Source organism: Rhinopithecus bieti, unplaced genomic scaffold, assembly GCF_001698545.2.
Source record: "Rhinopithecus bieti isolate Rb0 unplaced genomic scaffold, ASM169854v2 scaffold_52849, whole genome shotgun sequence".
NCBI classification, from domain to species: Eukaryota; Metazoa; Chordata; class Mammalia; order Primates; family Cercopithecidae; genus Rhinopithecus; species Rhinopithecus bieti.
This window is the reverse complement of record NW_016820685.1, coordinates 351749-376669: the sequence shown is the minus strand read 5'-3', so window position 1 is coordinate 376669 and position 24921 is coordinate 351749. Positions and strand designations below refer to the sequence as shown.

Below are 24921 nucleotides of genomic sequence, written 5' to 3'. Positions count from 1 at the left end.
GCTACACTGTTATATCACCCTCAAAGTCCTAGACTACACACTCTCTCAGCTCCACTCTATGGTATAACTATTCCCCTTTATTTGTACATAACTCTGTCACGGGTCTTCCAATACTTGGTCTTTTTGACTCCCACTTTCTCACTAGATTCTAAGTTCCTTGAAAAGAGGGCCCGTATCTTCTTATTCATGTTTTGTTTCTAAAATTAGCATGTTTCCTAACACAAATATTGTTTGAATAAATAAAAATAAGAATAAACAAAGACTAAGCATAGTGTTTTTTAAACCATTGCTTATTGGTTTTACAAGCTGACAATCTCCAAGCTAACAACTCACTTGGCAGACTGGAATAGGTACTCTCACTAAGGTGCGTATCAAAAATCAGTTGAATAATAGAGTCCTAAACTACAATTTGAGATCTGCAGAACAAGGAAGACTATTAGCAAGGCAAGCTAAATCTGACCTGTGACTGATTTATGCTTATTGCAAGACAAATAGTGAAAAAATCAGAACAGCCCGAGGCAAATGAGAGTTTAAATGGAAAAGCGAGTCTCTCAAATAAAAGCATCAACTAGAACTAGTTACTTATAAAAACAAGGAGACTATATCGTAGAAGTCAGATCACGTGTCATGGCAAACAAAGACAAATAGCAGCATGGTCAAGAAGTCACGGTAAAACTGAAGGAAAAACTTTGTTTTATTTAGGCAATCAACTCTGGTATCTTTTTTTTTTTTCTTTTTTCTTGTCTGGTATCTTTTTTAGTCAGTAAGTTAAACAAATACTCACTGAGTACCTACTGTACTGGCCACATTACTTAATGCATGAAAGCTCGGTCTAGTCAAGCTATCATTGTGGAGAAAACTATACTTGTAATTGGGAGAACAGAGTAAGAACAACACCAGTAACAAAAATTTTAGGTATATTTACAGTTATATAAATTTCATTTGCAAACACTAAATACCTTTCCTTTCTAGCCTTCTTCTATCTTTTATTTCTATTTTATTTATTCTACATTTGAATCCCTTACATACCTCTCATCTATGACTGTCTCCTACTCATACACTGACCACATTTAGACCTGAAAACACTTTAGAGATACCTGGTTTCACCATAAATCAGAAAACCAAAGTTCAAACTAGTAATCTGCCTGGGATCCTAGAGCTCCTTTACTCTCTCTTAGTTTTTCCTTTTATAGGATCATTCAAGAAAACAAAGAAAAGACTGACTGAAAAAAAAAAAGGTTTCAGCAATGTTTTTTCTAAAACCCAAGTGTATATCATACATCACTGTTTTACTGTATTGTTTGAGCATATTCCCAATTCTGTTTTCACAGTGAGTAATCAAACTAAAGATGATTAATTTCCTTTCCTCCTCCAGTTCAATGTGGTGATATTTTATTATAAACCTGGGTATTTAAATCTAACAATAAGTACTCAAGAAAAAAAAAAATTTTTTTTGAGATGGAGTCTCGCTCTGTCACCCAGGCTGGAGTGTTGTGGCATCATCTCAGCTCAATGCTCCTGGGTTCATGCAATTATCCTGCTTCAGTCTCCCAAGTAGCTAGGATTACAGGCACCCACCACCACACCTGACTCATTTTTGTTATTTTTAGGAGAGATGAGGTTTCAGCATGTAGACCAGGCTGGTCTCGAACTCCTGGCCTCAAGTGATCCTCTCACTTTGGCCTCCCAAAGTGCTGGGATAGCAAGTGTAAGTCACCGCGCCCAGCCTAAGAAAAATTTAATATTAGAACTAAAAATATATATAAATTTTAAAACTGTATTATTTGTAGTGCAAGCTCATTACTACATGACCATATACAATTTGGATTATACTAATTTGGATTATCCAAATACATAATTTGGATTATATTATACTTTGGATGTGTAATATTCTAATGAACGCATGGTGATATCATTCCTTTAATAAATTTTATAATGTAAATGCTACCTTTGTCCTTGACAGAGTTGTTATCAAGTTCTGTTTCCATTTAAAGTGTTTTTTCAAAAAAGTGTTAATGCTTCTTCTTGAATTCGGTCCATATTCCTCACATGATAATCTTGAAATTTATCCGTGTCAGGAAATTCTAACAGTCTTTTGATAAGCTCTTCAGATTAGCAAGTTTCCGATTTAGAATTTTGGTTTAATCAAATCTGTTATTTTTTTGTAAAAAACTGGATGTTTATATTAAAGTTTTTTTCAGACTTTGCGAAGACTGCTTTTAACAATTAAATAATATCTTCCGTATAAGGAGGAATTATATATTTATACTGAATGATCCAGATGAATTTTAGAAATCTGAGGAAAAATGAAAAACGCAATTTAAATATTGTAGTGAAAAGTACTTCAATCACCTAATTAACCTCGACAATCAAAAGGATCTTAAGAGTAGGTGGAATGAAACTTTCTATATCCCTTCATAAAACTGTGCTTGCTTTGTGTCTACAAGCTATGAATATTAGGTAGACATGGCGCTGTGAAGGGGTTTCTAGTGCTCTGTTTGACTCTAGGAAAACCATAGAATAGTGGAGTTCTGAACCAGTGCTAATATCCCTAAGCATCCAAGCCTCTCCTCTATAACTTTTATTCTACACTGTACCTTATTCGAGAGTTATTTTAGTATGAAACAGAACGAAAAGTTCCTATTTCTTTATAATCCATACAGATGTTATATTTAGGCTATTATATACACTTTCTGTACCTTAAGAGCCCAGGATAACACATTAATGCACTCTCGGCGTGGATCTAGAAGCATAAACTTCATTATAAGCTTGGAGTTTCCCATTTGACGCAGGCCCAATTTGGAGTAATGGGTCATACTGACCATATGTTAGATCATCGGAAACAGGCCCTTTCACTCTAAGGATGTGATTCTTTATTATCCCTTACATGGGCTAATAACGAAGAAATTGCTTTAAACATAGTTTAAAATAGTTGTCACTCTGGCCAGGGCGTGGCTCTGCTGTATCCAGCACTTTGGGAGGCCAAGTGGGTGGCTATGAGGTCAGGAGTCGGACACCCCGGCCGCAAGATGTGAAACCCCATCCTACTAAAATAAATAAAATAAAAATAAATTAGCTGGGCATGGTGGTGGGTGCCTGTAATCCCAGCTATTTGGGAGGCTGAGGCAGAGAATTGCTTGAGCTGGGAGGCGGAGGTTGCAGTGAGCCGAGATCGCGCCATTGCACTCCATCCTGGGCAACAGAAGGAGACTCCATCTCAAAAAAAAAAAAAAAAAAAAAAAAAAAAAAAAAAACCGAAAAAAAAAAAAACAGTATTAAAATTTCTTCTATAAAATAATGTATCCAATATAAAGACAGAAAAAAACACTCATTCCTGTGTGTGTGTGCTTTTATCAGCTTCCTCAGGTTGAATCCTGTATTCCAATACTTTTAATATAATAAAAATCACAATACAGTAATTTAAACAAACAGTATGGTATGACTCCAGAATGCTCTAAAAAGAAATGTAGTCTATTAAGTATGACTCACAGAATTCTCTAAAGAGAAAATGTAGTCTATTAAATATTCCAAATATTCTGCCTTTCATTTTGTTTAATACTTAAAATGCAAAATAAAAATTAATTCGGAATAAATAATCACAATAAAGTTTTATCAGGCTCTTTTGAAAGCGTACTATACCATTTTTTTCTACTGAATGTATCTTTGGAAAGGCCATTTTCTAAAATAAAAGATGAGCTATTGAACAAGATACACGTGGCATGTGAAATGTGAGCAAGTACCTTTCCAATCACACACAGCTATTTCTAAGGCAACACAATTTCAAGTCAACCATCTTCCTTTATAAGATGAAAAGTAAAAAAATGCTTTAGTGACAAATAGCCTAATGCAGCTCAAATCTCTTCAACCAGGAGTTAAATGCAACATGGCAGTAAAAGACGGCCTCAAGCAATTTCACATTTATAAATGACCTACTTATGACAAGTTGCGTTAATTTCAATTAAAATAATAAACGGACAGTAGTATTATCAACCATTGTATATAAAAATTTATAAATCAGGAAAAAAATAGGAAGTTAAAGTTAGCAATTTTGCAACACTAATATGCTAAGATTTGGTCCCTATATGACCAAGGATTATATCTTTACTTATTCATTAACTAATATATATAAGAAACAGAAATCTGATAGTTTTAATGGCTCTATGCTTTTCTCCTCCAGACTGTAAACCTGTTGTATGTCCTCTTGGACCATCTGTTCTGTGTTGCTGCTTAACTGATGGGGGTTTTTGATCATGGCACTGTAATTTAAAACTATGGTTGTAGTGTGGTCTTTTAAAATTTTTGAGATAATTTATATAATAACATAACTATGTAATATTTGCATGTCACCATGATACATCTGAAATAACTAATTTACGTATCTAACTTTAAGTGTGAATAAACCAGAATGTTTGCTTGATGAAAAATAATTAACTGGGTAAATAGCACCACCACTGAGGGTTATCCAAGTATCCAAGTAGTAAGGTATTTCAGGAAAATTAGTGGCTTTCTTATTTTGCAGCACTGTTCAGAGGGTACATTACAAAAAATTAGTAGTTTTAAGGGAAAAAATGTATTGGCTAGAGGAGGTGGCTTATACCCATAATCTCAGCACTTTGGGAGGCTAAGACCAGAGAATCACTTCAGGCCAGGAGTTTGAGACCAGCCTGTACAACATAGCAAGACTCCCTGTCTACAAAAAAAAAATTTTAATTAGCTGGGGATAGTGGTGTGTGCCTGTAGTCCTATCTACACAGGAGGCTAAGGCAGGAGGATCACTTGAGGCCAGGAGTTAGAAGCTGCAGTGAAGTATGATCTCACCACTGCATTCCAGCCTGGATGAGAGAGCAAGACTCTGTCTCAAAAAAACAAATGAATAAATAAATATATTCCTTCAACTCAATTTCTTCCCACTTTCATAAATTCAATTACTTTGCATGACAGCCAACAACAAGTCTAATATTAATAAAAGCTTTTACCTATCTACAGAATATTTTCACATATATTAACTATCTTGATCTTCACACTGACTGAACAGGTCATTCTTGGAGAGGTACGTGACATATAATTACCATACAGAGATTACAGACACAGTCTTTCATGTTTTTGTTCGCATAATTTTGGACACATTAAGTTACCTTTTCAAAAGTTGGAAAATCTATGACATTTTCTAGTTAGTCCAAGATTAAGCTAGCAGTAAAGCATGATATTCACTGATTTAGCAAACAGAAGTAATGCTTTAATTTAAAAACTGCAAATGGACACAAAAATAATTAAAATCCAGTACTATACATATACTTTACTTCAGTTTCATCTAAATAAAATGGCTGAACCCACCCTTTATTTATTAGAATAAGTCAACTTAGCCCTTCAAATATTAAGTTAGCAGTTTTTTAACTTTTGGTTTCAGAACCCCTTTTTACTCTTAAAAAATTACTGCAGATTCCCAAAGAGCTTTTGTTTATGTGGATTATATCTATCTATATTTACTATATTAAAATTTAAAATAAAGAATTTTTTAAAATATTAATTCACCTAAACATAACAGTGTTTGTTAACATAAAGAACATTATTTATAACTTTTTCAAAACATAACATTTTAGTGGGAAATAACATTCTTTCACTTCTTTGCAAATCTCAGTGTTTGGCTTAATAGAATACACCTGTATTCTTAAACCTGCTTCTGCATTCAGTGCACTGCGATACATTGTTTTTGCTTTAAGTATAAGAAATATGACTTCACACAAGTATGTAATTAGAAAAAGGAAAATTATGATTGGCACATTCACACAATTATTGATATTCTTCTTTGATATTACCAAAATCCAGTAAAGGTTATTTCTTAAAGGTTAAGTGCAATGTGGAATCTGAACATCAATGAACTTTTCTTTCTCTGTTTTACATTAAAATCCATTGGTCTATCTGGCACATTCAATGGATCTTTTAATTATGTGTGCATAACTTCTTAACATCATTCATTGGTCATTTAGAAATTATTGGTTCTCTGAATTATACAGATCTTCCAAATGTCAGCACATTTTATTACTTTAAAAAAAAAAACAACAGCCAGGCATGGTGGCTCATGCCTGTAATCCCAACACTTCGGGAGGCTGAGGGTGGTGGATCATGAGGTCAGGAGATGGAGACCATCCAGGCTAACACAGTGAAACCCTGTCTCTACTAAAAATACAAAAAATTAGCCAGGCATGGTGGCAGGCACCTGTCATCCCAGCTACTCTGGAGGCTGACGCAAGAGAATGGTGTGAACCGGGAAGCGGAGCTTGCAGTGAACTGAGATCAAGCCACTGCACTCCAGTCTGGGCGACAGAGCAAGACTCCGCCTTAAAAAAACAAACAAACAAAAACCAAAACACATTCATTAATATCACCTCCAATCTCATCAGAAAAGTCTTTAAATATTGAGTAGCTGTCAAGCCCATGTTTTCTATAAATCAAATTTCATCATTGACAACAATCAGTTGTTTTCCCTGAAGTGACAGGCTCACTTTATTCATTTCTGAGGAACTGTCTGCCGAGTACTCAAGCATTAACAACCAGTTTGTCTGTCATTCTTTCAAATAAAAATGGTGTTCCAAAAAACAGGGACTACTTCAACCTTGCAACTCGAAAATCATGAATACCTTTTCTTGAGATAATCATCGAGCAAGAACATTATATATGGTTCCCATTTTGCCCGCAGAATGTTAAAAAGATTCAAGGGTCAAGACCCAACAAAATAACTTTTACTGCTTCATCAAGGACATGGTGAAACTAGGTTTATTTATATATATCTTACAAGTATATAACGAGAAAAATACAATGATTGCCCATACAATTTGGTACAATTCCTTGATTCATACTAAAATGTCAGCAGTTTTACTAACCTTTGCTTTTGCACCATCAGTGCTTTAGTAACACAAAAAAAAGGCAAAGGATATCTTAGTATTATTATGAAAATAATTCTGACCTGACAGACAACCTTGAAGGAATCTCTGTCCTAGCAGGGGTCTGATCTTATTTGAGAACTACTGTATTAGGTAATTCAATTCCTGTTGTTGGTATAGAGACCTGGGGACTTAATATTATGCTAATCTAGAACATTCACTTATATGGTTGCCAACCTCATGACCAGTAACTGAAACAAAAGAAGGCTGTTTATAGATTCAATGGACAGCACTGATCTGTGATGGAACATTTTACCCATCATCCCTAAGTCCTAAGATTGGGTCACAGAAGTCGGTTTTAATCAGTATTCTAGAGTAGTAATTGCTCCAGATCTACTTAGGCCTAGAGACTCAAGAAATTCCAAAGTGAGCTGATACACAGTCAGGTATTTCCCTTGATCAGTGACAGACTTACCTACTACAGCTTTCACTCCCATACTATCAATTCAGTATAGTAAGGCCTCTTAATCTGTACTCCCCTCCTAAGGTAATTTAAATAGTTCACTTGATTAATTATGGGTGACAAGTATTAATTATGGGTGACTTTCATTTTTGAGAAGAAAGCCCTTTAAAATGAGAAAAAAATCCCAAAGAAAATCTCTTCTAATTAATGAATTAAATTTAGTCATGGAAACTTCCCTTAAGCAAGCAGTTTTTAAATTTGGTAAGAAAATCTTTTTTCCAATCACCAATTTCTCTGATTTTTTTTTTTAAAAGTCCCCATACAGGACAACTCTAAGTATATGAATAAGATTACCGCAATATTCGTTTGTCTTTTTCAGTGTACCAGAAAAGTGCTCCAAATGCATCAATGCTAACTTCATTATAAACCCACCAATTAAAGGCAAAATAATAGATACCTATTACAAAAGCCCTAAGACAAACAAAAATTAATTAGAAATATAATAAAAAGTAAAATAGAAGACAAAAAATAGCCACACATACATTCAAGATGCGATGAACCAAGTTAGAGGAAAGATACACATACAGAAAGGTAAGGAATTATTAATAGACAAGTTAACAAAACTTGCAGTCATGTTCTACAAATGGTCCATGAGAAACAAACTGTTTTGGGGACCTCCAATTTAGCAAAAGAGTCATTTTTTTGAGACAGAGTCTCGCTCTGTCAGCCAGGCTGGAGTGCAGTGGCGCGATCTCGGCTCACTGCAACCTCTGCCTCCCGGGTTCAAGTAACTCTCCTGCCTCAGCCTCCCGAGTAGCTGGGGTTACAAGCATGTGCCACCACGCCCAGCTAATCTTTGTATTTTTAGTAGAGATGGGGTTTCACCATGTTGGCAAAGCTGGTCTCAAACTGACCTCAGGTAATCCGCCCACCTCAGCCTCCCAAAGTTCTGGTATTACAGGCGTGAGCCACCGCGCCTGGCCACTAAATAGTTTTTAAAAGGCAAAGGAACAAATGACCTAAGATATTAAAATACTGTATTGTACTATTCCTCAACTTGGTTACTCCACTAAGGCTAGTCTCTTCACCATTTCCCAAATCATACGTGCAGTATGCTTTCCCCGCAAAATGCTTCCTTGGCCTAAAATACCCTCCTCTCCTCATGGATAGCTATCCAAGTCCAGTCACCTTTCAAGGTTTAAATCAAATCTAACTTCCTCCACAGATAGGTTTCCCTGACTAACCATACCTTCAGGGGCCAAACCTAACTTCTAGACATCGGGGCTCCCTAATTTATTTCAGTTCACACGCCTGCACAACTCACTCTCTCAGCACACTCTCTCTCTCAAAAGAAACATGAAACCCATACAGATTAATGAAAAAAAAAGAAGAAGAAGAAGAAAAAAAGCAACCTAATAACCAGAGATTTGTTTTCAAATACCTGCTTGGGATCATTCACTATTAACTACAGGTTTGTCTTAGTCAGTATACACATTCAGTATTATGCTTCGGGGTCCCCAACCCCTGGGCCAAGGACTAGTCCAGGGCCGTGGCCTGTTTGGAACCAGTCTGCACGGCAGGAGGTGAGCGGTGGGCAGGTGAGCTTTACCACCTGAGCTCCACCTCCTGTCAGACTGGCGGCAGCAACAGATTCTCTTAGGAGCACGAACCCTACTGTGAACTGCCATACGAGAGATCTAGGTTGCCCATTCCTTATGAGAATCTAATGCCCCCCGCCCTGGTCCATGAAAAAAATTGTCCTCCATGAAAATGATCCCTACTGCCAAAAAGGTTGGGGGCTGCTGCTATACTTAAGTTAAAAAAAAAAAAAAAAAAGATACAGGCCGGGTGCGGCAGCTCACGCCTGTAATCCCAGCACTTTGGGAGGCTGAGGCAGGTGGATCACGAGGTCAGGAGATCGAGACCATCCTGGCTAACATGGTGAAACCCTGTCTCTACTAAAAATACAAAAAATTCGCCAGGCGTGGTGGCACGCCCTATAGTCCCAGCAACTCAGAAGGCTGAGGCAGGAGAATCGCTTGAATCAGAGAGGTGGAGGTTACAGTGAGCCAAGATCAGGCCACTGCACTCCAGTAGCCTGGGCAACAGAGCGAGACTCTGTCTCAGGACACATACACAAAAAAATACAAATTCTGAATCATTACATGTATATTCTATTTGCAAAGGTGGAAATGTAGTCTAATTCATTTGCAAATATATGAAATAAGGAGCTGGAAAAAATTAAGTTAACCTTCAAATATGAGAAAACTGACCCCATTTTCCCTAATTATTCAAGTTAACTGGGATATTACTACAGTTCACTTTTTAAACCATGGATTAGGGGTTTTGTCTTTCCATTGGTATTTCCCTGTAAATTCTCATCCTCCACTACTTTGTAGTAGTTCAGGTCTTAATCAAGGACTAGTGGCCGGGCATGGTGGCTCACACCTGTAATCCCAGCACTTGGGAGGCTGAGGCAGGCTGATCACTTGAGGTGAAGAGTTGGAGAGCAGCCTGGCCAACATGGAAAAACCCCGTCTCTACTAAAAATACCAAAGAATAATTAGCCGGGTATGGTGGTGTACAACTGTAATCCCAGCTACTCGTGAAGCTTAGGCATGAGACTCACTTGATCCCAGGAGGCAGAGGCTGCAGTGAGCTGTGATCACACCACTGCACTCCAGCTTGGGTGACAGAGCGAGACCCTGTCTCAAATGAAAAAAAAAAAAAAAATCAAAGACTAGTATCCAACATCTAAAACTAAACCAACTTCCTTGGTCCTTCACCACCCAGGGAAAGGAGACATTAATAGTTATGTTATCAATAATAATGTGAAGTTCAACTTTTTTCCTAGCCTTCACTAGGAAAATCAGTCACATTAAGAATACAGGCCAGGAACAGTGGCTAATGCCTATAACCCCAGGACTCTGGGAGACCAAGGCAGGAGGATTGCTTGAGCCCAGGAGTTCAAGACCAACCTAGGAAACAAAGTAGGACCCCATCTCTACAAAAAAAAAATCTTCATTAGCCAGGCATGGTGACACACACCTATAGTCCCAGCTATTCAGGAAGCTGAGGTGGGAGGATCGTCTGAGACTGGGAGGTCAAGGATGCAGTGAGCTGTGATCATGCCACTGCATTCCAGCCTGGGCAACAGAGCAAGACCCTGTCTCAAAAAAAAAAAAAAGAATACACTATCTAAAAATTTTTCATGAAGGACTACTGAGCTACCTCACAAAGTTTGATTTTTAATGTAAGGACTATGTTAATATAAAAAGTTGTGGGCTGGGCATGATGGCTCATGCCTGTAATCCCAGCACTTTAGGAGGCCGAGACAGGTGGATCACCTGATGTCAGGAGTTCGAGATCAGCCTGGCCAACATGGTGAAATCCCGTCTCTACTAAAAATACAAAAATTAGCCGGGCATGCTGGTGGGTGCCTATAATCCCAGCTACCAGGAAGGTTGGCGCAGGAGAATTGCTTGAACCCGGGAGGCAAAGGTTGCAGTGAGCCGAGATTGTACCACTGCACTCCAGCCTGGGTGACAGAGGAAGACTCTGTCTCAAACAATAAATAAATAAAATAAAATAAAATAAAATAAAGTGTTATAAACAATGACCTTTTTTGTCTTCCCCACTAATTATACTGCTCAGCTTTCTAGTTTAAATTTTTTTTTTTTTTTGACAGAGTCTTGCTCTATCTTCCAGGCTATAGTGCAGTGGCATGATCTCAGCTCACTACAGCCTCCACCTCCCAGGTTCAAGCAATTCTCCTGCCTCAGTCTCCCGAGTAGCTGGGATTACAGGCACTCACCACCATGCCCAGCTAATTTTTGTATTTTTAGTAGAGACGGGGTTTCACCATGTTGGCCTGGTTGGTCTCGAACTCCTGACATCAGGTGATCCACCTGTCTCAGCGTCGGCCTCCCAAAGTGCTGGGATTACAGGTGTGAGCCACCGCGCCTGGCCCCAGCTTTCTACTTTAATTCAAAATACTAACTTCTACCTCTAGCGTGAAATCAAGAGATCATAGTCTCATAAAAAAAAAAACAAGGAAGAAAGTTCCTACTCAACTTTACTTATCTTCATTTTATTCTATTTTATCCACCCATTAGTATTGTCTAATCATAGTCCTAATCACTATTCAGAACTGCAACCTCCAAAATCTCAAATTCTGAAAATCTACTTTGACTTTGACCTCCTATCTTTTCACCCTCTCTCATGCCCTCACTTCTAACCTACTCTTCCTTCATTCTTATTACAACTCTCAGAGACGTCTGAACCACAGCAATTCCATCTTGAATAGGGGCTAGTTAAAATAAAGCTAAGACCTGCTGGGCTTCATTCCTAGCCGGTGAGGCATTCTAAGTCACAGGTTGAGATAGGAGGTTGGCACAAGATACAGGTCATAAAGACCCCGCTGACAAGACAGGTTGCAGTAAAGAAACTGGCCAGAACCCACCAAAACCAAGATGCTGACAAGAGTGTCCTCTGGTCGTCCTCACTGCTACACTCCCACCAGTGCCATAACAGTTTAAAAATGCCATGGCAATGGCAGGAAGTTACCCTATATGGTCTAAAAAGGGGAGGCATGAATAATCCACCCCTTGTTTGGCATATCATCAAGAAATAACCACAAAAATGGGCAATCAGCAGCCCTCATGGCTGCTCTGCCTGTGGAACAGCCATACTTATATTCCTCTACTTTCTTAATAAACTTGCTTTCACTTTATAGACTCGCCCTAAATTCTTTCTTGCCCAAGAGAACCCTCTCTTGGGGTCTGGACTGGGACCCCTTTCCAGTAACACAACCTTTAATCTCTAAGCTTCCTCCTGATCTTTGCTTTCTTCCTCACTTTAATGCTCACACATTATTATTCAACTATTCAGCTAAGAATCTGTAGTCTGTTTTTTCTCTCATCCCACGTCTGTTTATTCAGAATTCTGAATAAATTCTACAGGTATTTTTGTCAGTTTCTGAGCAGTTAAGCATTACTGGCTAGTCAACCATGCTCACTGGCTCAACTACAAATGTGTGGTTTCCAAATCTCAAATAAGCCATCAACCCTGCATGACAATACTTGTATTCATCTTTAACTGACACTCTTTGTGATTTCCTCTTAGCAGCCTTGTAAAATGTTTCCACTTTTCTCAAACCTAATTCCTCCACCGTTATTTACATCTTCATGCCTCTTTTCCATGCTATTTTCTTTGCTTAAAATGTCCTTCCTTCCACTCTCCCACTGCTTATGACTCCTGTTCAGCCTGATTTCTCCTACGGAGCTCTCATGTCCAGCTCAAACAGCTCCTCCAAGAAGCCTTTCCTCCATGTAAATCATTACTTCCCTTTCTGTGCGAACACTGTCTCAAGAACATAATTCCTTATCCTGGCACAGATACCACATTGCAATTTGTTTACATGCACCTCCCCCTTATCGTGGGCAAAGCATCCTATTCCTAGCATCTAGCAGTTTGTTACACAGTAAGCACTTAGAAACTACTCCCATATTAATTGATCTTTGAAGGAACTAGCCCTTCATCCCTTTCACCGAGTATTACACTTTAGATCCTGACAAGAAAGAGCTCTGCCCTGAGTCCCACTCTGGCCCTCCTCGGCCCACATGCTTCCACTGGGAAAGGAGCCCACATAAACAGGGGTATGTGCCTATATACCTCCTTTTTTTTCTTTTTTTTTTTTGAGACAGAGTCTCACTGTCACCCAAGCTGGAGTGCATTGGCGCAATCTTGGCTCACTGCAACCTCCACCTCCCAGCTTCAAGCGATTCTTCTGCCTCAGCCTCCCGAGTAGCCGGGATTACAGGGGCCTGCCAACATGCTCGGCTAATTTTTGTATTTTTAGTAGAGACGGGGTTTCACCACGTTGGCCTGGCTGATCTTGAACTCCTGATCTCAAGTGATCCACTGGCCTCGGCCACCCAAGATGCTGGGATTTCAGGCGTGAGCCCCCATGCCTGGCCTACCTCCCCACTTTTAAATGACACTCCAGGTACCCAGAACTTTGCAATTTCTTGCCCAAACACTTTTAACTCAATTTCAGGGCCCACACAGGCCTCTTTCCTAGGTCTGTCCTTAGAATAGACTGTGCCACACTTGTGTACACCCTTGGGCCAAGGAGTACTTGTTTGGGGATGGGAGTATAAGAGCTTAGACCTTGTGCATGCATGCAAGGTGTTCACAGCATGTACATGAGACCTCTTTGTGGTGCCAGAAAGAGCCAGGGATGGGGGAGGAGGTTGGGCTTAACCACATTCTGCTGCAAAACTGTGAATTTATGAATTCTAAATTCCACAGATTTTAAATTTGAACCTTTCAAGTCATTATGAAGGTATATTTATCAAGAGAAAAGACTAGAATACAGTTAATGATTTGCTGGCCTGGTTTATAAGCTTTAAATATTTAGGCCTATTGTGGTAAATGAATGCTTATCCTGGATCTTACAAATGTTAGGGGCAGATCTCCTCTCACTCAGAGTGAAGTTAATGAGTTTTATCCATCAATTTTTATTAAACTAGGCCAGGCACAGTGGCTCACACCTCTAATCTCTGCATTTTGGGAGGCTGAGGTGGTGGACTGCTTGAGCCCAGGAGATTGAGACCAGTGTGGACAACATGGCAAAACTCTGCCTCTACAAAAAAAAAAGCAAAGAAAAGAAAATTCGCCGGCCATGGTAGTAGTCCTAGCTACTCAGGAGGCTGAGGTGAGAGGATCGCTTGAGCCCAGGATGCAGAAGTTGCAGTGAACCAAGATTTCGCCACTACATTCCAGTCTGGGCAACAGACAGAGACCCTGTCTCAAAGAAAAAAAAAAAAAAGAAAGATTATTAAACTAGCAAAATAGATCTAAGAAGGCATAAAAATAGAATCAGGAATAAAGAGAATATTTAAAGTAATTTTCCAATTTCAATAACTAGCTAAATATTAAATGACTGATTGAGGATTTAAACTTTCAAGTCCATGTTTTTGTTTTTGCCCTCCTACCACTCTGACTCTCCAAAAGCAGCCAGTTTACTAATTAATAAATTAAGTATTATACAGATGTCCCAATACCAAGCATAATCTCAAATACTATTTCTAAATATTGAAAACTTCATGCCTAGAATGGTATCAAACTGTTTCATGGATCCTAAAAGTCAACTGGTGTCCTATTGAAAGAATTGGTCTTCCTTTCCATTTATCCTGTGAGAACTAGTTTCCTGTAATATATATTAAGAGAAAATTTTCAGTTAAAAAATTTAAATATACTCTCATGTATAACATCTAGTTCACCTGTTCTTCTCTAGGTTCTCATCATTTCTGTAGTTTAACTAAATATGAATCATACTGAGAACAAGGCAATCATGATGGACTTTTCTTGAAGACAGTCCAATACAAAGCTGTAGACAAAAAAATCTCAACATGGCCCAGGTGCGGTGGCTCACGCCTGTAATCCCAGCATGAGATTTTGGGAGGCTGAGGCGGACAGATCACTTGAGGTCAGGAGTTCGAGACCAGCCTGGCCAACATGGTGAAATCCTATCTCTACTAAAAATACAAAACTTAGCCAGGTATGGTGGTGGGCACCTGTAATCCCAACTACTCAGGAGGCTGAGGCAGGAGAATCAGTTGAACCTGGGAGGAGGAGGTTGCAGTGAGCCGAGATCACGCCACTGTACTCCAACCAAGGTGACAGAGTAAGACTCCGTCTCAAAAAACAAACAAACAACAACAAAAAAACCCACAACATATTGGACAGGAAAGTTATTGGAAACCAAACTGAAAGTACTCTATACTCTAATACTGTAAAAAACCATGGACCATGAAATCTTGTTCCAATCACCTTGCCTCAAAGGAGATACAACATAGGTGGGAAAAATACACAATAAAGGTAATTAAAATAAATACGGGGACAGAGAGAGAACAAATGAAAAGGAGAAATAGAAGACAAACTAAAAAAATAAACTAAATTCTACAGTACTAAAACTAGAAAGTATTCTCAAAATTTTGAAAATTAATACAATTATAGCTATCTTCACTTAGTTCTTCAACATTTACTTACAACTTACGACATGCCAACTTCTATGCTAGGTGCTGGTGATACATGCTAAGTACTAGGTTAGGTGCCAGCAATATATGAGACAAAACATCTAGCCCTAAACAGTAATAAAGCAGAGCAATAGCTACTCAGGTGACGGTACTTCAGAATCATAAGCAAGAAAACAACTCTGCCTGGGGACTTCACAAGGTATTAAAGGAAGAGCAGGAATTGGTTAGTCAAAGAAAAGGGTAAGGATAGTCTAGAGCAGGAGTCCCTAATCCCTGGGCCATCGATTGGGTCCATGCCTTGTTAGGAAAGCCACACAGCAGGAGATGAGTGGTGGGCCAGCAAGCATTACTGCCTGAGCTCCGCCTCCTGCCAGATCAGCGAAGGCATTAGATTCTCACAGGAACACAAACCCTATTGTGAACTGCACATGCGAGGGATCTAGGCTGCATGCTCCTCATAAGAATATAAAGGCTGATGATCTGAGGTGAAACAGTTTCATCCTGAAACCATCTCCCCTCAGCCTTAGTCCATGTAAAAATTGTCTTCCATGAAACCAGTTCCTGGTGCCAAAAAGGTTGGGGACCGCTGCTCTAGAGGAAAATAATTCTAATGATAATAATATAAATAAAACAATAAAGAGCTAACATTATTGGACACTTTCTATACGTTAAGCATTGTACATACGTTATTCTATTTGATTCTCATAATAATCCTGTGACTTTTATCCCACTTACAAATTAAGTAACTTACTAAAGATCATACAGCTATATAGAGGTGACACTAACAGAGATCATACAAAACTAAGCTATAGGCCAGGCTCAGTGGGTCATGCCTGTAATGCCAGCCACTTTGGGAAGCTGAGGTGGGAGGATCACTTGAGCCCAGGAATTCAAGACCAGCCTGGGCAAAAAAGTGATACCTGTTCTCTACAAAAAAATTTTTAAAAATTAGCCAAGTGCAGTAGCACATGCCTGCAGTCCCAGCTGCTTGGGAAGCTGAGGTGGGAGGATTGCTTAAGCCCAGGAGTTTGAGGTTGCAGTGGGCTGAGATTGTGCCACTGCAGTCTAGCCTGGGTGACAGAGTGAGATCCTGCCTCAAAAACAAATGAATAAAAAAACTAAGCTGTGAACTATCATGATTTACTTGAGGAACCATAAGTAGCTAGATATAGTATAGCACAAGATAATAATAATGACAGCAACCAGGACTGGGGATATAGTGGGTCAACAAAACAGAAAATAGACATATCTGTCCCTGTCTTAGTAGAGATAATCCTTCCCCACCAGGAAGGAAACATTATCTCCCATCTTATAAATGTAGGAACTGTAATTTGGAGATGTTACGTTCACATACCAATAAGTAGCACAGATAGAACTGAACCCAAGTCTACCTAACATAAGGTCCAAATTCATTCTACTTTACTACACATGGCTCTATTATTCAATCATTCAACAGAAATATAGCAAGAACCTACTGTTTGTCAAGCACTGCCCTAGGAATACAGAGACAAAAGATAGAGTCCCTGGCTTCAGGAAACTCACAGGCTAGTCAATAGAGTCAAGCAAAGAGTCAGGCTGGTTCACACCTGTAATCCCAGCACTTTGGGAGGCTGAGGTGGGTGGATCGCTTGAGACCAGCCTGGGTAACATAGTGAAACTCCATCGCTACAAAAACCACAAAAATTAGTCAGGCGTGATAGTGCGTGTCTGTGGTCCCAGGTACTTGGGAGGCTAAGGTGGGAGAATAGGCCCGGGAGGTGAAGGCTGCAGTGAGCAGTGATCATGCCCCTGCACTACAGCCTGGGCAACAGAGCAAGACCCTGTCTCCAAAAAAAACCAAAAAAACAAACAAACAAAAAAAAACAGGAGATGACTTCTGAAGTCCCTTCAAACCCAAGATTCTAAAGGAAAAGAAAGGCTATAACAAGCATATCACAATTACCAAGTATTCCAAGTATAGTTCTCTATAACTATCTAATGGATTTGGATCATAAATAATAATTCCAAATACTGTTCTGATACTATTAACAATTTTCTCAGTACTTAAAACCCTCCCTAAGACATCCATATTTTCAACCATTTGGGTAATACGAATTGCACGTTTTTAAAATTTTAGGAGTATGAAATTAACTACAATGTCACAAATTCCTTAAAAACTCACAGCAAGTAATATTCAAAACTGTCTCCAGAACTAAACAACATCTTAAACAGGAAAACAATTATTTCTACTTCACTATCACCAAGCCCTACAACTGGTAAGTAACAATAAAGAAAAAAGATTTCAATCCACTGAAGTAGGAAAATGCCCTATAGCGTACAGAAGAGCTGGCCCATCATTCCAGATCTCTAAATAGCTTCCCTCTTCCTTCCCATTAGTTAAAGAGGATTGATGTCATGTTACAAGTTCTTACAGAGATTATTTGATTCAAAAAGCTACTCAATGAAATTCAGGATTCATCTCTGAATACAGTAAATCCCAAGTCAGTGAACAGACTTCAAAATTGTGAGGCAGAGTCAGTAAACAGTGTCGTGAAGAAGTTAGCTCTTCACTTGCAGAGTCTGGGTGCAAAACGGCAACACCAGAGTCATTAAATTAATCAATTTTCTTAGTCTTAATAAACATTTAAGGTGAAAAAACTTATATAATAAGGTTCCTGGCCAGGCACGGTGGCTCACGCCTGTAATCCCAGCACTTTGGGAGGCCGAGATAGGCGGATCACGAGGTCAGGAGATCGAGACCATCCTGGCAAACATGGTGAAACCCTGTCTCTACTAAAAAAAAATACAAAAAATCAGCCAGGCGTGGTGGTGGGTGCCTGTAGCCCCAGCTACTCAGGAGCCTGAGGCAGGAGAACAGCATGAACCCCAGGAGGTGGAGCTTGCAGTGAGCCAAGATCAAGCCACTGTACTCCNAGCTCTTCACTTGCAGAGTCTGGGTGCAAAACGGCAACACCAGAGTCATTAAATTAATCAATTTTCTTAGTCTTAATAAACATTTAAGGTGAAAAAACTTATATAATAAGGTTCCTGGCCAGGCACGGTGGCTCACGCCTGTAATCCCAGCACTTTGGGAGGCCGAGATAGGCGGATCACGAGGTCAGGAGATCGAGACCATCCTGGCAAACATGGTGAAACCCTGTCTCTACTAAAAAAAAATACAAAAAATCAGCCAGGCGTGGTGGTGGGTGCCTGTAGCCCCAGCTACTCAGGAGCCTGAGGCAGGAGAACAGCATGAACCCCAGGAGGTGGAGCTTGCAGTGAGCCAAGATCAAGCCACTGTACTCCAGCTTGGGTGCGGAGCGAGACTCCGTTTCAAAAAAAAAAAAGTTCCTGGGCCGGGCGCGGTGGCTCAAGCCTGTAGTCCCAGCACTTTGGGAGGCCGAGACGGGTGGATCACGAGGTAACCAGATCGAGACTATCCTGGCTAACACGGTGAAACCCCGTCTCTACTAAAAAATACAAAAAACTAGCCGGGCGAGGTGGCGGGCGCCTGTAGTCCCAGCTACTGGGGAGGCTGAGGCAGGAGAATGGCGTTAACCCGGGAGGCGGAGCTTGCAGTGAGCTGAGATCCAGCCACTGCACTCCAGCCTGGGCGACAGAGCGAGACTCTATCTCAAAAAAAAAAAAAAAAAAAAAAAAAAGTTCCTATAACAAAAGTCCATGTTACATCTAAAAGCAATAATATAAGACTAGCAGAGCAAAAATGTAATTAAAAGTATATAAACAGCCAGGCATTGTGGTGCACGTGCCTGCGGTCCCAGCTACTCAGGTGTCTAGGGTGGGAGGATGGCCTGAGCCCAGGAGTCTGAGGCCACAGTGCACTATGATCACATATTCCAGGCTGGGCAACATAGCAAGACCCCATCTTGAAAAAAAAAAAGTATACAAACATATTTTTACTGGTGGCCAGAGACCAAATTTGCCCTCCTCCCTGAAACAACTGGGGGGGAAAAAAGACAAAATACATAAAACATTTTTCAAGACATTGTACATCAGGCAACAAAAGACAGTGATCCCCAATAGATGGGAAACAAGCATGAATCCAATAACTGCTCCAGCATTACAGCCTTGGAAGAGTTTCCAGGCCACAGAACAGGAAGAGGGGAATCCAGGCAGAGCACAATGGAGTGAGCTGAGGAGACAGAACTGAGTCTGGAGACAGCAAGGTAGCTAAAGGTGACAGCAAGGTAGCTAAAGTACACAGGGCAGAGTACTTAAGAGAGCTGCACAGTGAGAAAGATCTGCAAAGGGTATCCCTCAAGTCTGAGTACTTATCAGAATGTTAAGTGTGAGGAAACAACCCAAAGATAGTGAAAGAACCACCAAAAAGATTGAGAGCGAACACCACCAAGTAGGTCCTGTTCCCACCAGCTAGAGTATTCGGAGGGGTTTTGCCTCAACAGTGTGACAAAGTGGTACTGCCTAACAAATCTTAAAAGCATGTCCCCAAAAGATCAAACTGTTTTCAGGTAACTTAATGCATCCCAGAACAAAGCTCAAGATTTTGTATTTAATGGAATACAAAATATCCAGCACCAAGCAAGTTAAAATTTCAAATGTCTGGCATCAAATAAAAAAAAAAAAAAATCACCAGGCATGCAAAAGCAAGAAAACAGAATCCATAATGGGGAGAAACATCAATCAACCAAAACCAACCCCAAAATGACACAGACAGAATTAGCAGACATAGACATTAAGCCAATTATAACTGTATTCCATATGTTCAAGAAGCTAGAGAAAAGACAAAGAGCAGGAAAAACATAGACATGGAAGATACAAGACAATTTCTAGAGATGAAGCTATAATATCTGGAATGAAAAATACAGTGGGTGGGATCAAGAGCAGACTAAACATTGTAGAAGAAAAGATTAGTAAGTCTGGAGACATCACAACAGACTATTCAAAATGAAACAAAGAAGACTGAAAGAAAATTGAATTAAACATCAGTAAGTTTTTTTTTTTTTGAGACGGAGTCTCGCTCTGTCGCCCAGGCTGGAGTGCAGTGGCCGGATCTCAGCTCACTGCAAGCTCCGCCTCCCGGGTTTACGCCATTCTCCTGCCTCAGCCTCCCGAGTAGCTGGGACTACAGGCGCCCGCCACCTCGCCCGGCTAGTTTTTTGTACTTTTAGTAGAGACGGGGTTTCACCGTGTTAGCCAGGATGGTCTCGATCTCCTGACCTTGTGATCCGCCCGCCTCGGCCTCCCAAAGTGCTGGGACTACAGGCTTGAGCCACCGCGCCCGGCCAAACATCAGTAAGTTTTAAGACAACATCAAAGCGACTAGTATATATGTAATTGGACTTTCAAAAGGGTGAAGAGGTCAAATATATATATATATATATTTGTAGCGATAATGACTGAAACTTTTCTAAATTTGATAAAAACTACAAACCCACAGATCCAAGACACTCATCGAATTCCAAGCACAAGAAACATGGAAAATATATATATACTTTCATTTACAAAGGGTTTTGCTCACAAATTCTGTAACCAAATGTACTGTAGAAATTAGACTAGGCCTAACTTTTACATTTACTAGGTACAGAGTTACAACAACAACTGACACTTTATAATAAAGTACATTAAAGCATACATTAATCTAAGTAAAGTGCTTAACAGAAATCCTAATGACTTGAAAATTAACAAAATACAGCTTTTAAAACAACGTATATTTTGTTGTCCTATCAGTTAAATAATTTAAGATAAATTTGTGTTGATCTTATTTTAGCAAATTATTCAAACAAAGCAAAAATATACTTTTTTTCTTTTCTTTTCCTTTAATTTATATAGGTCATTTACAACAGAATTAGGACACCAAAAAAAAAAAAAAATCTAAAGAAACTGAGAGGTGGAACTGAAAATACAGAAGCAGATTTGTGGTTTGGAAAGGAGCTAGCCCTCATGAAAAACAGCAACCTGGCAACCACTATTTTGGAATACCATCATTTTCAAAATATACATATATTTTTTAAGCATAAAACTGCATTCGAAGTGGAAACAAACTAATGTATTTGTTTTTAGCACCTCAGTTAAGTATTTAGGATGCAAAAAAAAAACCCCACATTTTTTTGGAAAAGAATCGTTCAAATAAAATTAAAGTGGAAAACTAAAGTAATATATTTCCCTATTTTTGTGAACACACATTTTTTTTTAGCACACAAATTCAAAATTTTCTGTCTAAAAATAAGCACATAAAGAGACATAGGGGAACAAGTTCTGAATATCTAGTGTAATGGCTACCCTTTCTGTCATGTAGTTTCCCCAAAACAGAAGTCAGTTTATTATCCTACCATTTTGCTTAGGAAATAGTTAGATATTTTGAGGATAAAAAATAATTCCATTACACAGCTGTCAAAAATATATTTACTAACCCTGGAAATGTCTACGCTCTTTTTTCCTTTCTTAAGGAAAACATATATACATATTCAGATAGCATACATATTTCTTTGGGTGCCTATGAAAATAAAACACTGGTTGAAAATGTATAATAGTATAATACTTCCCTGTTGGATCAACACGTACATGAAAAACAGCCCACAAATCTCTTTGAGCACATAGAGAAGTTAACGAGAGCAATTTTTTATAGATTTGACTTCTACCGTCTTAAACATAAAAATCTAAATCAATAAAATACAAACTTGATAAGGTTATCAGAGCAGTAAGGCAGACTTATTCTCTAATAACAACAATTTATTAGTAACACACCAATTTCCCATACATATAAAAGTTCCAAACTACCTCTTCTAATCAGATTCTATTAAAGAGAAATAAGCCTAAGTACGCATTACTTTGAGCACAACTGAAAAATTCAGTTTGATAAACTACATTAGCGTACTTAGAATGCACGTATGCTACAATATCTGTAATTGGATAAAAACTGAGTTTTAATTTTACTAATCCAGCTACCAATATACTTTCACTATTCAATTTCCATCTCAAAAGCATACTTTCCTACTTAGTACAAACCCAATATTATAAACACAAAAGACAAAGATATGCCCAGTAAGTCGTTATCTAATTGTTATTAAGACTTGATACTTGCATTTCAAAACCTGTAAGAATACCTTAAAATGATCCCTAAAATATTAAGCAACCTAATAATTCACACAATAAATCATCTCATCAAGCTTTAGTTATTACAGGCATTTAAATTACTTACTACAGCAAGAGTCCTCACCAATCAGAACTGTTTCAAATTTTCTCTTCTGAAATCTGCTATTACTTAACGAGTTTCAAATTTTGAGTCACTTATTTCTAGATATAAAGGTTAATAAGAAACATTTCTGCATCAAATGCACATAACTTCAAAGTCTTTTCTCCTATCTTAGGAAACAAGATTCTCATTCTCTCTCTTATTTTACCAAATTATCAAAGAAGACACAATGTGGCTTGGATTTCAGTACTGAAGACAAGTGACGATACATGGTTGACAGAATGAAAAACTAAAGTATCACAATTTTAACAGGTAGAATTCCTAGGTTGTGATAATGGGCTGAGCGCATAACATTATCATTCCTTTCAAGATCTAATTCTTAAACCACCTGAATTTTTCTGGCCAATGAAGCAAATTAGGGGCTTAAAACATCGTGTCTCAAAGTTCACCGTATGCTATTTCTCAAAGAAAACAAGTTACCTAGGAAAGAAGGAAGAACTTACATTTGGAGCATGACCTGGTTCAGGAACACCCCATCCACCAAAGCCACATATTCATCAAGGTTGGTCCCATTTCCTGCAGTCAGAGGTCCAAACGTTTTAACCTAGAACAGAAGGATCACCACGACATGAACGCCCACCTCCATCTCTGCAGCCACAAATAATGCAGCAAAATATACAATAAAGGACACCCCACTTACCCAAGTGACCAAGGGGCTGGTCATGAACTGCTCCAGAAGGGGAGTAAAAATTTCGTTCTCCATTTTACAGAGTATGTATTTGAAAAAAGGAACTACCACAAAAATACGCCTAGGGAATTGGTCACTAAACGTGGAAGTAAGTAGAAATCAATGAAAGTCCATTTCGGCAAGGGAGGAAAATCCCATCGTGGAGGAGGGGGGCACTCTCCCTCCTCAAAAAACACCCCAGAGGGAAACAAGCCGAAATCCCAAGAAGTGGCTTCGACGACGGACACCACGAGCAGCAGCCTGCGCTGGAAATGTCTGTACCGGGCGAGGAGGGGCAGAGAAAAGGCATCTGGAGGAGGAGGAAGGGAAAGGGGGCTGGAGCCCAAGACAAAAAGCCCGTCAAGGTTGTCCAGCTCCTGGAGGAGCCAGACCAGCGAAACTGCTCCCAATGAATTAATCCCAACGTGGGCTAAATGAAATACGTTAGACAGAGACCACGTTAAGGATTCCGAGGGGCCGCCAGACTCGACCTCGGCATTCCGACCTCTACACGTTCCACCCACCGATGGGCATGGAGCCGCTTTCGACCCGCGGAGCCTCCACTGCCCGCAGCCCCTCAGCACCAACAGGCAGGGCTCACCCCTTCCCCCCGAACAGACACCATCCCTCCGCCGCCCTCAAGCCTTGCCTCCAGCCCCCTTCCCCTCCCAGGGGTGGGGGCTTGAATGTGTGTCCCTAACCCCCCAGTTTCCTAAGCCCTGCCAGCCTTTTCAGCGCTTCTCTGGGAATCCCTGGCACAAAATCACCGCCGCGCTCCAGCCTCCTCCGCCCTCTATGGAGAAGCCGGAGTAACGGCCTCAGAACCGCAGTGCCGCATCACACCCCACCCCTCGCCGCCCGCCAGAGCCGCCCGCCAATGCCGGGGGCCGCCGTCAAAGGGAGCGCGCAGCTTCCTCCGCGCCGATATCCTTCCGCCGACTCCCCGCCCCTCCCGCGCAGCTGCCTCTGGATTGTGGGAGAAGAAAACCGCTGCATGAGCGCGCTCCCGAGCGAGCGCGCCCCCGGGCTAGCCCCGCCGCCGCCCAGATCCTGGCGGCGGGCGCGGTCGTGGACGCGCTTTCGCTGCAGCTGCTGGGGAGACACCCCGCTCCTCGCTTGCGCCCAGGACGGTTGCCAGGGCTTGGGGGGTGGGGACAGGGAAGGCAGAGCAAGGGGTCTGTCTGCTCGCTCGCTCGCTCATGCCTAATTATGGTTTATTTCCTCCCCGAGTGCCTTCTTTGATATGTGAAGGAAAGGGAAAGAAATCCTCTTTTAAACGTGAGAGTTGCAGACAACCTTTTTCGGACAATTTGATGTGTTCTGTAAAAGCATGCCTTCCCCCCAGCAAAATGGAATAGGAAAACTCACTGCAGCAAATGGCAGAGGGACTTGAGCCGCAACTTGGTGGGTTTTTTCTCCTTCTTTTTTTTTCTTCCAAATCCAGTCCACTAACGCATGAATGTTCTTCAGAGTTGCAAGTGACATACAGTAAGATTTTTTAAAAACCAGAGCTGTCTGTCAGCACGTTGGTATTCCCTGACTGGAGCAAACGTGACATAGACATTGTTTTTTGGTTTTGTTTTGTTTTTTTCTATTTGGCCATTGAGGGGTCGGGGTGGGGGGGAATCCCAAGCAAAATCAAGAACTACAAAGAA

General features: G+C 40.1%; 1 protein-coding gene across 1 annotated transcript in view; it reads right to left on the bottom strand.

Moving 5' to 3' along the window:
• LOC108520480 (girdin-like) overlaps window positions 1–24493 on the bottom strand; it is a 60134-nt gene extending 35641 nt beyond the window's left edge. The window contains exons 1-2 of the mRNA XM_017859890.1: window positions 23240–24493; window positions 23043–23143 (exon numbers count right to left, since the gene is read on the bottom strand). Of these exons, the coding sequence (XP_017715379.1) occupies window positions 23043–23143; window positions 23240–23302 (164 nt within the window). The 5' untranslated portion in view covers window positions 23303–24493. The remainder of the gene's footprint in view (window positions 1–23042; window positions 23144–23239) is intronic.
• Between the last annotated feature and the right edge of the window lie 428 nt (window positions 24494–24921).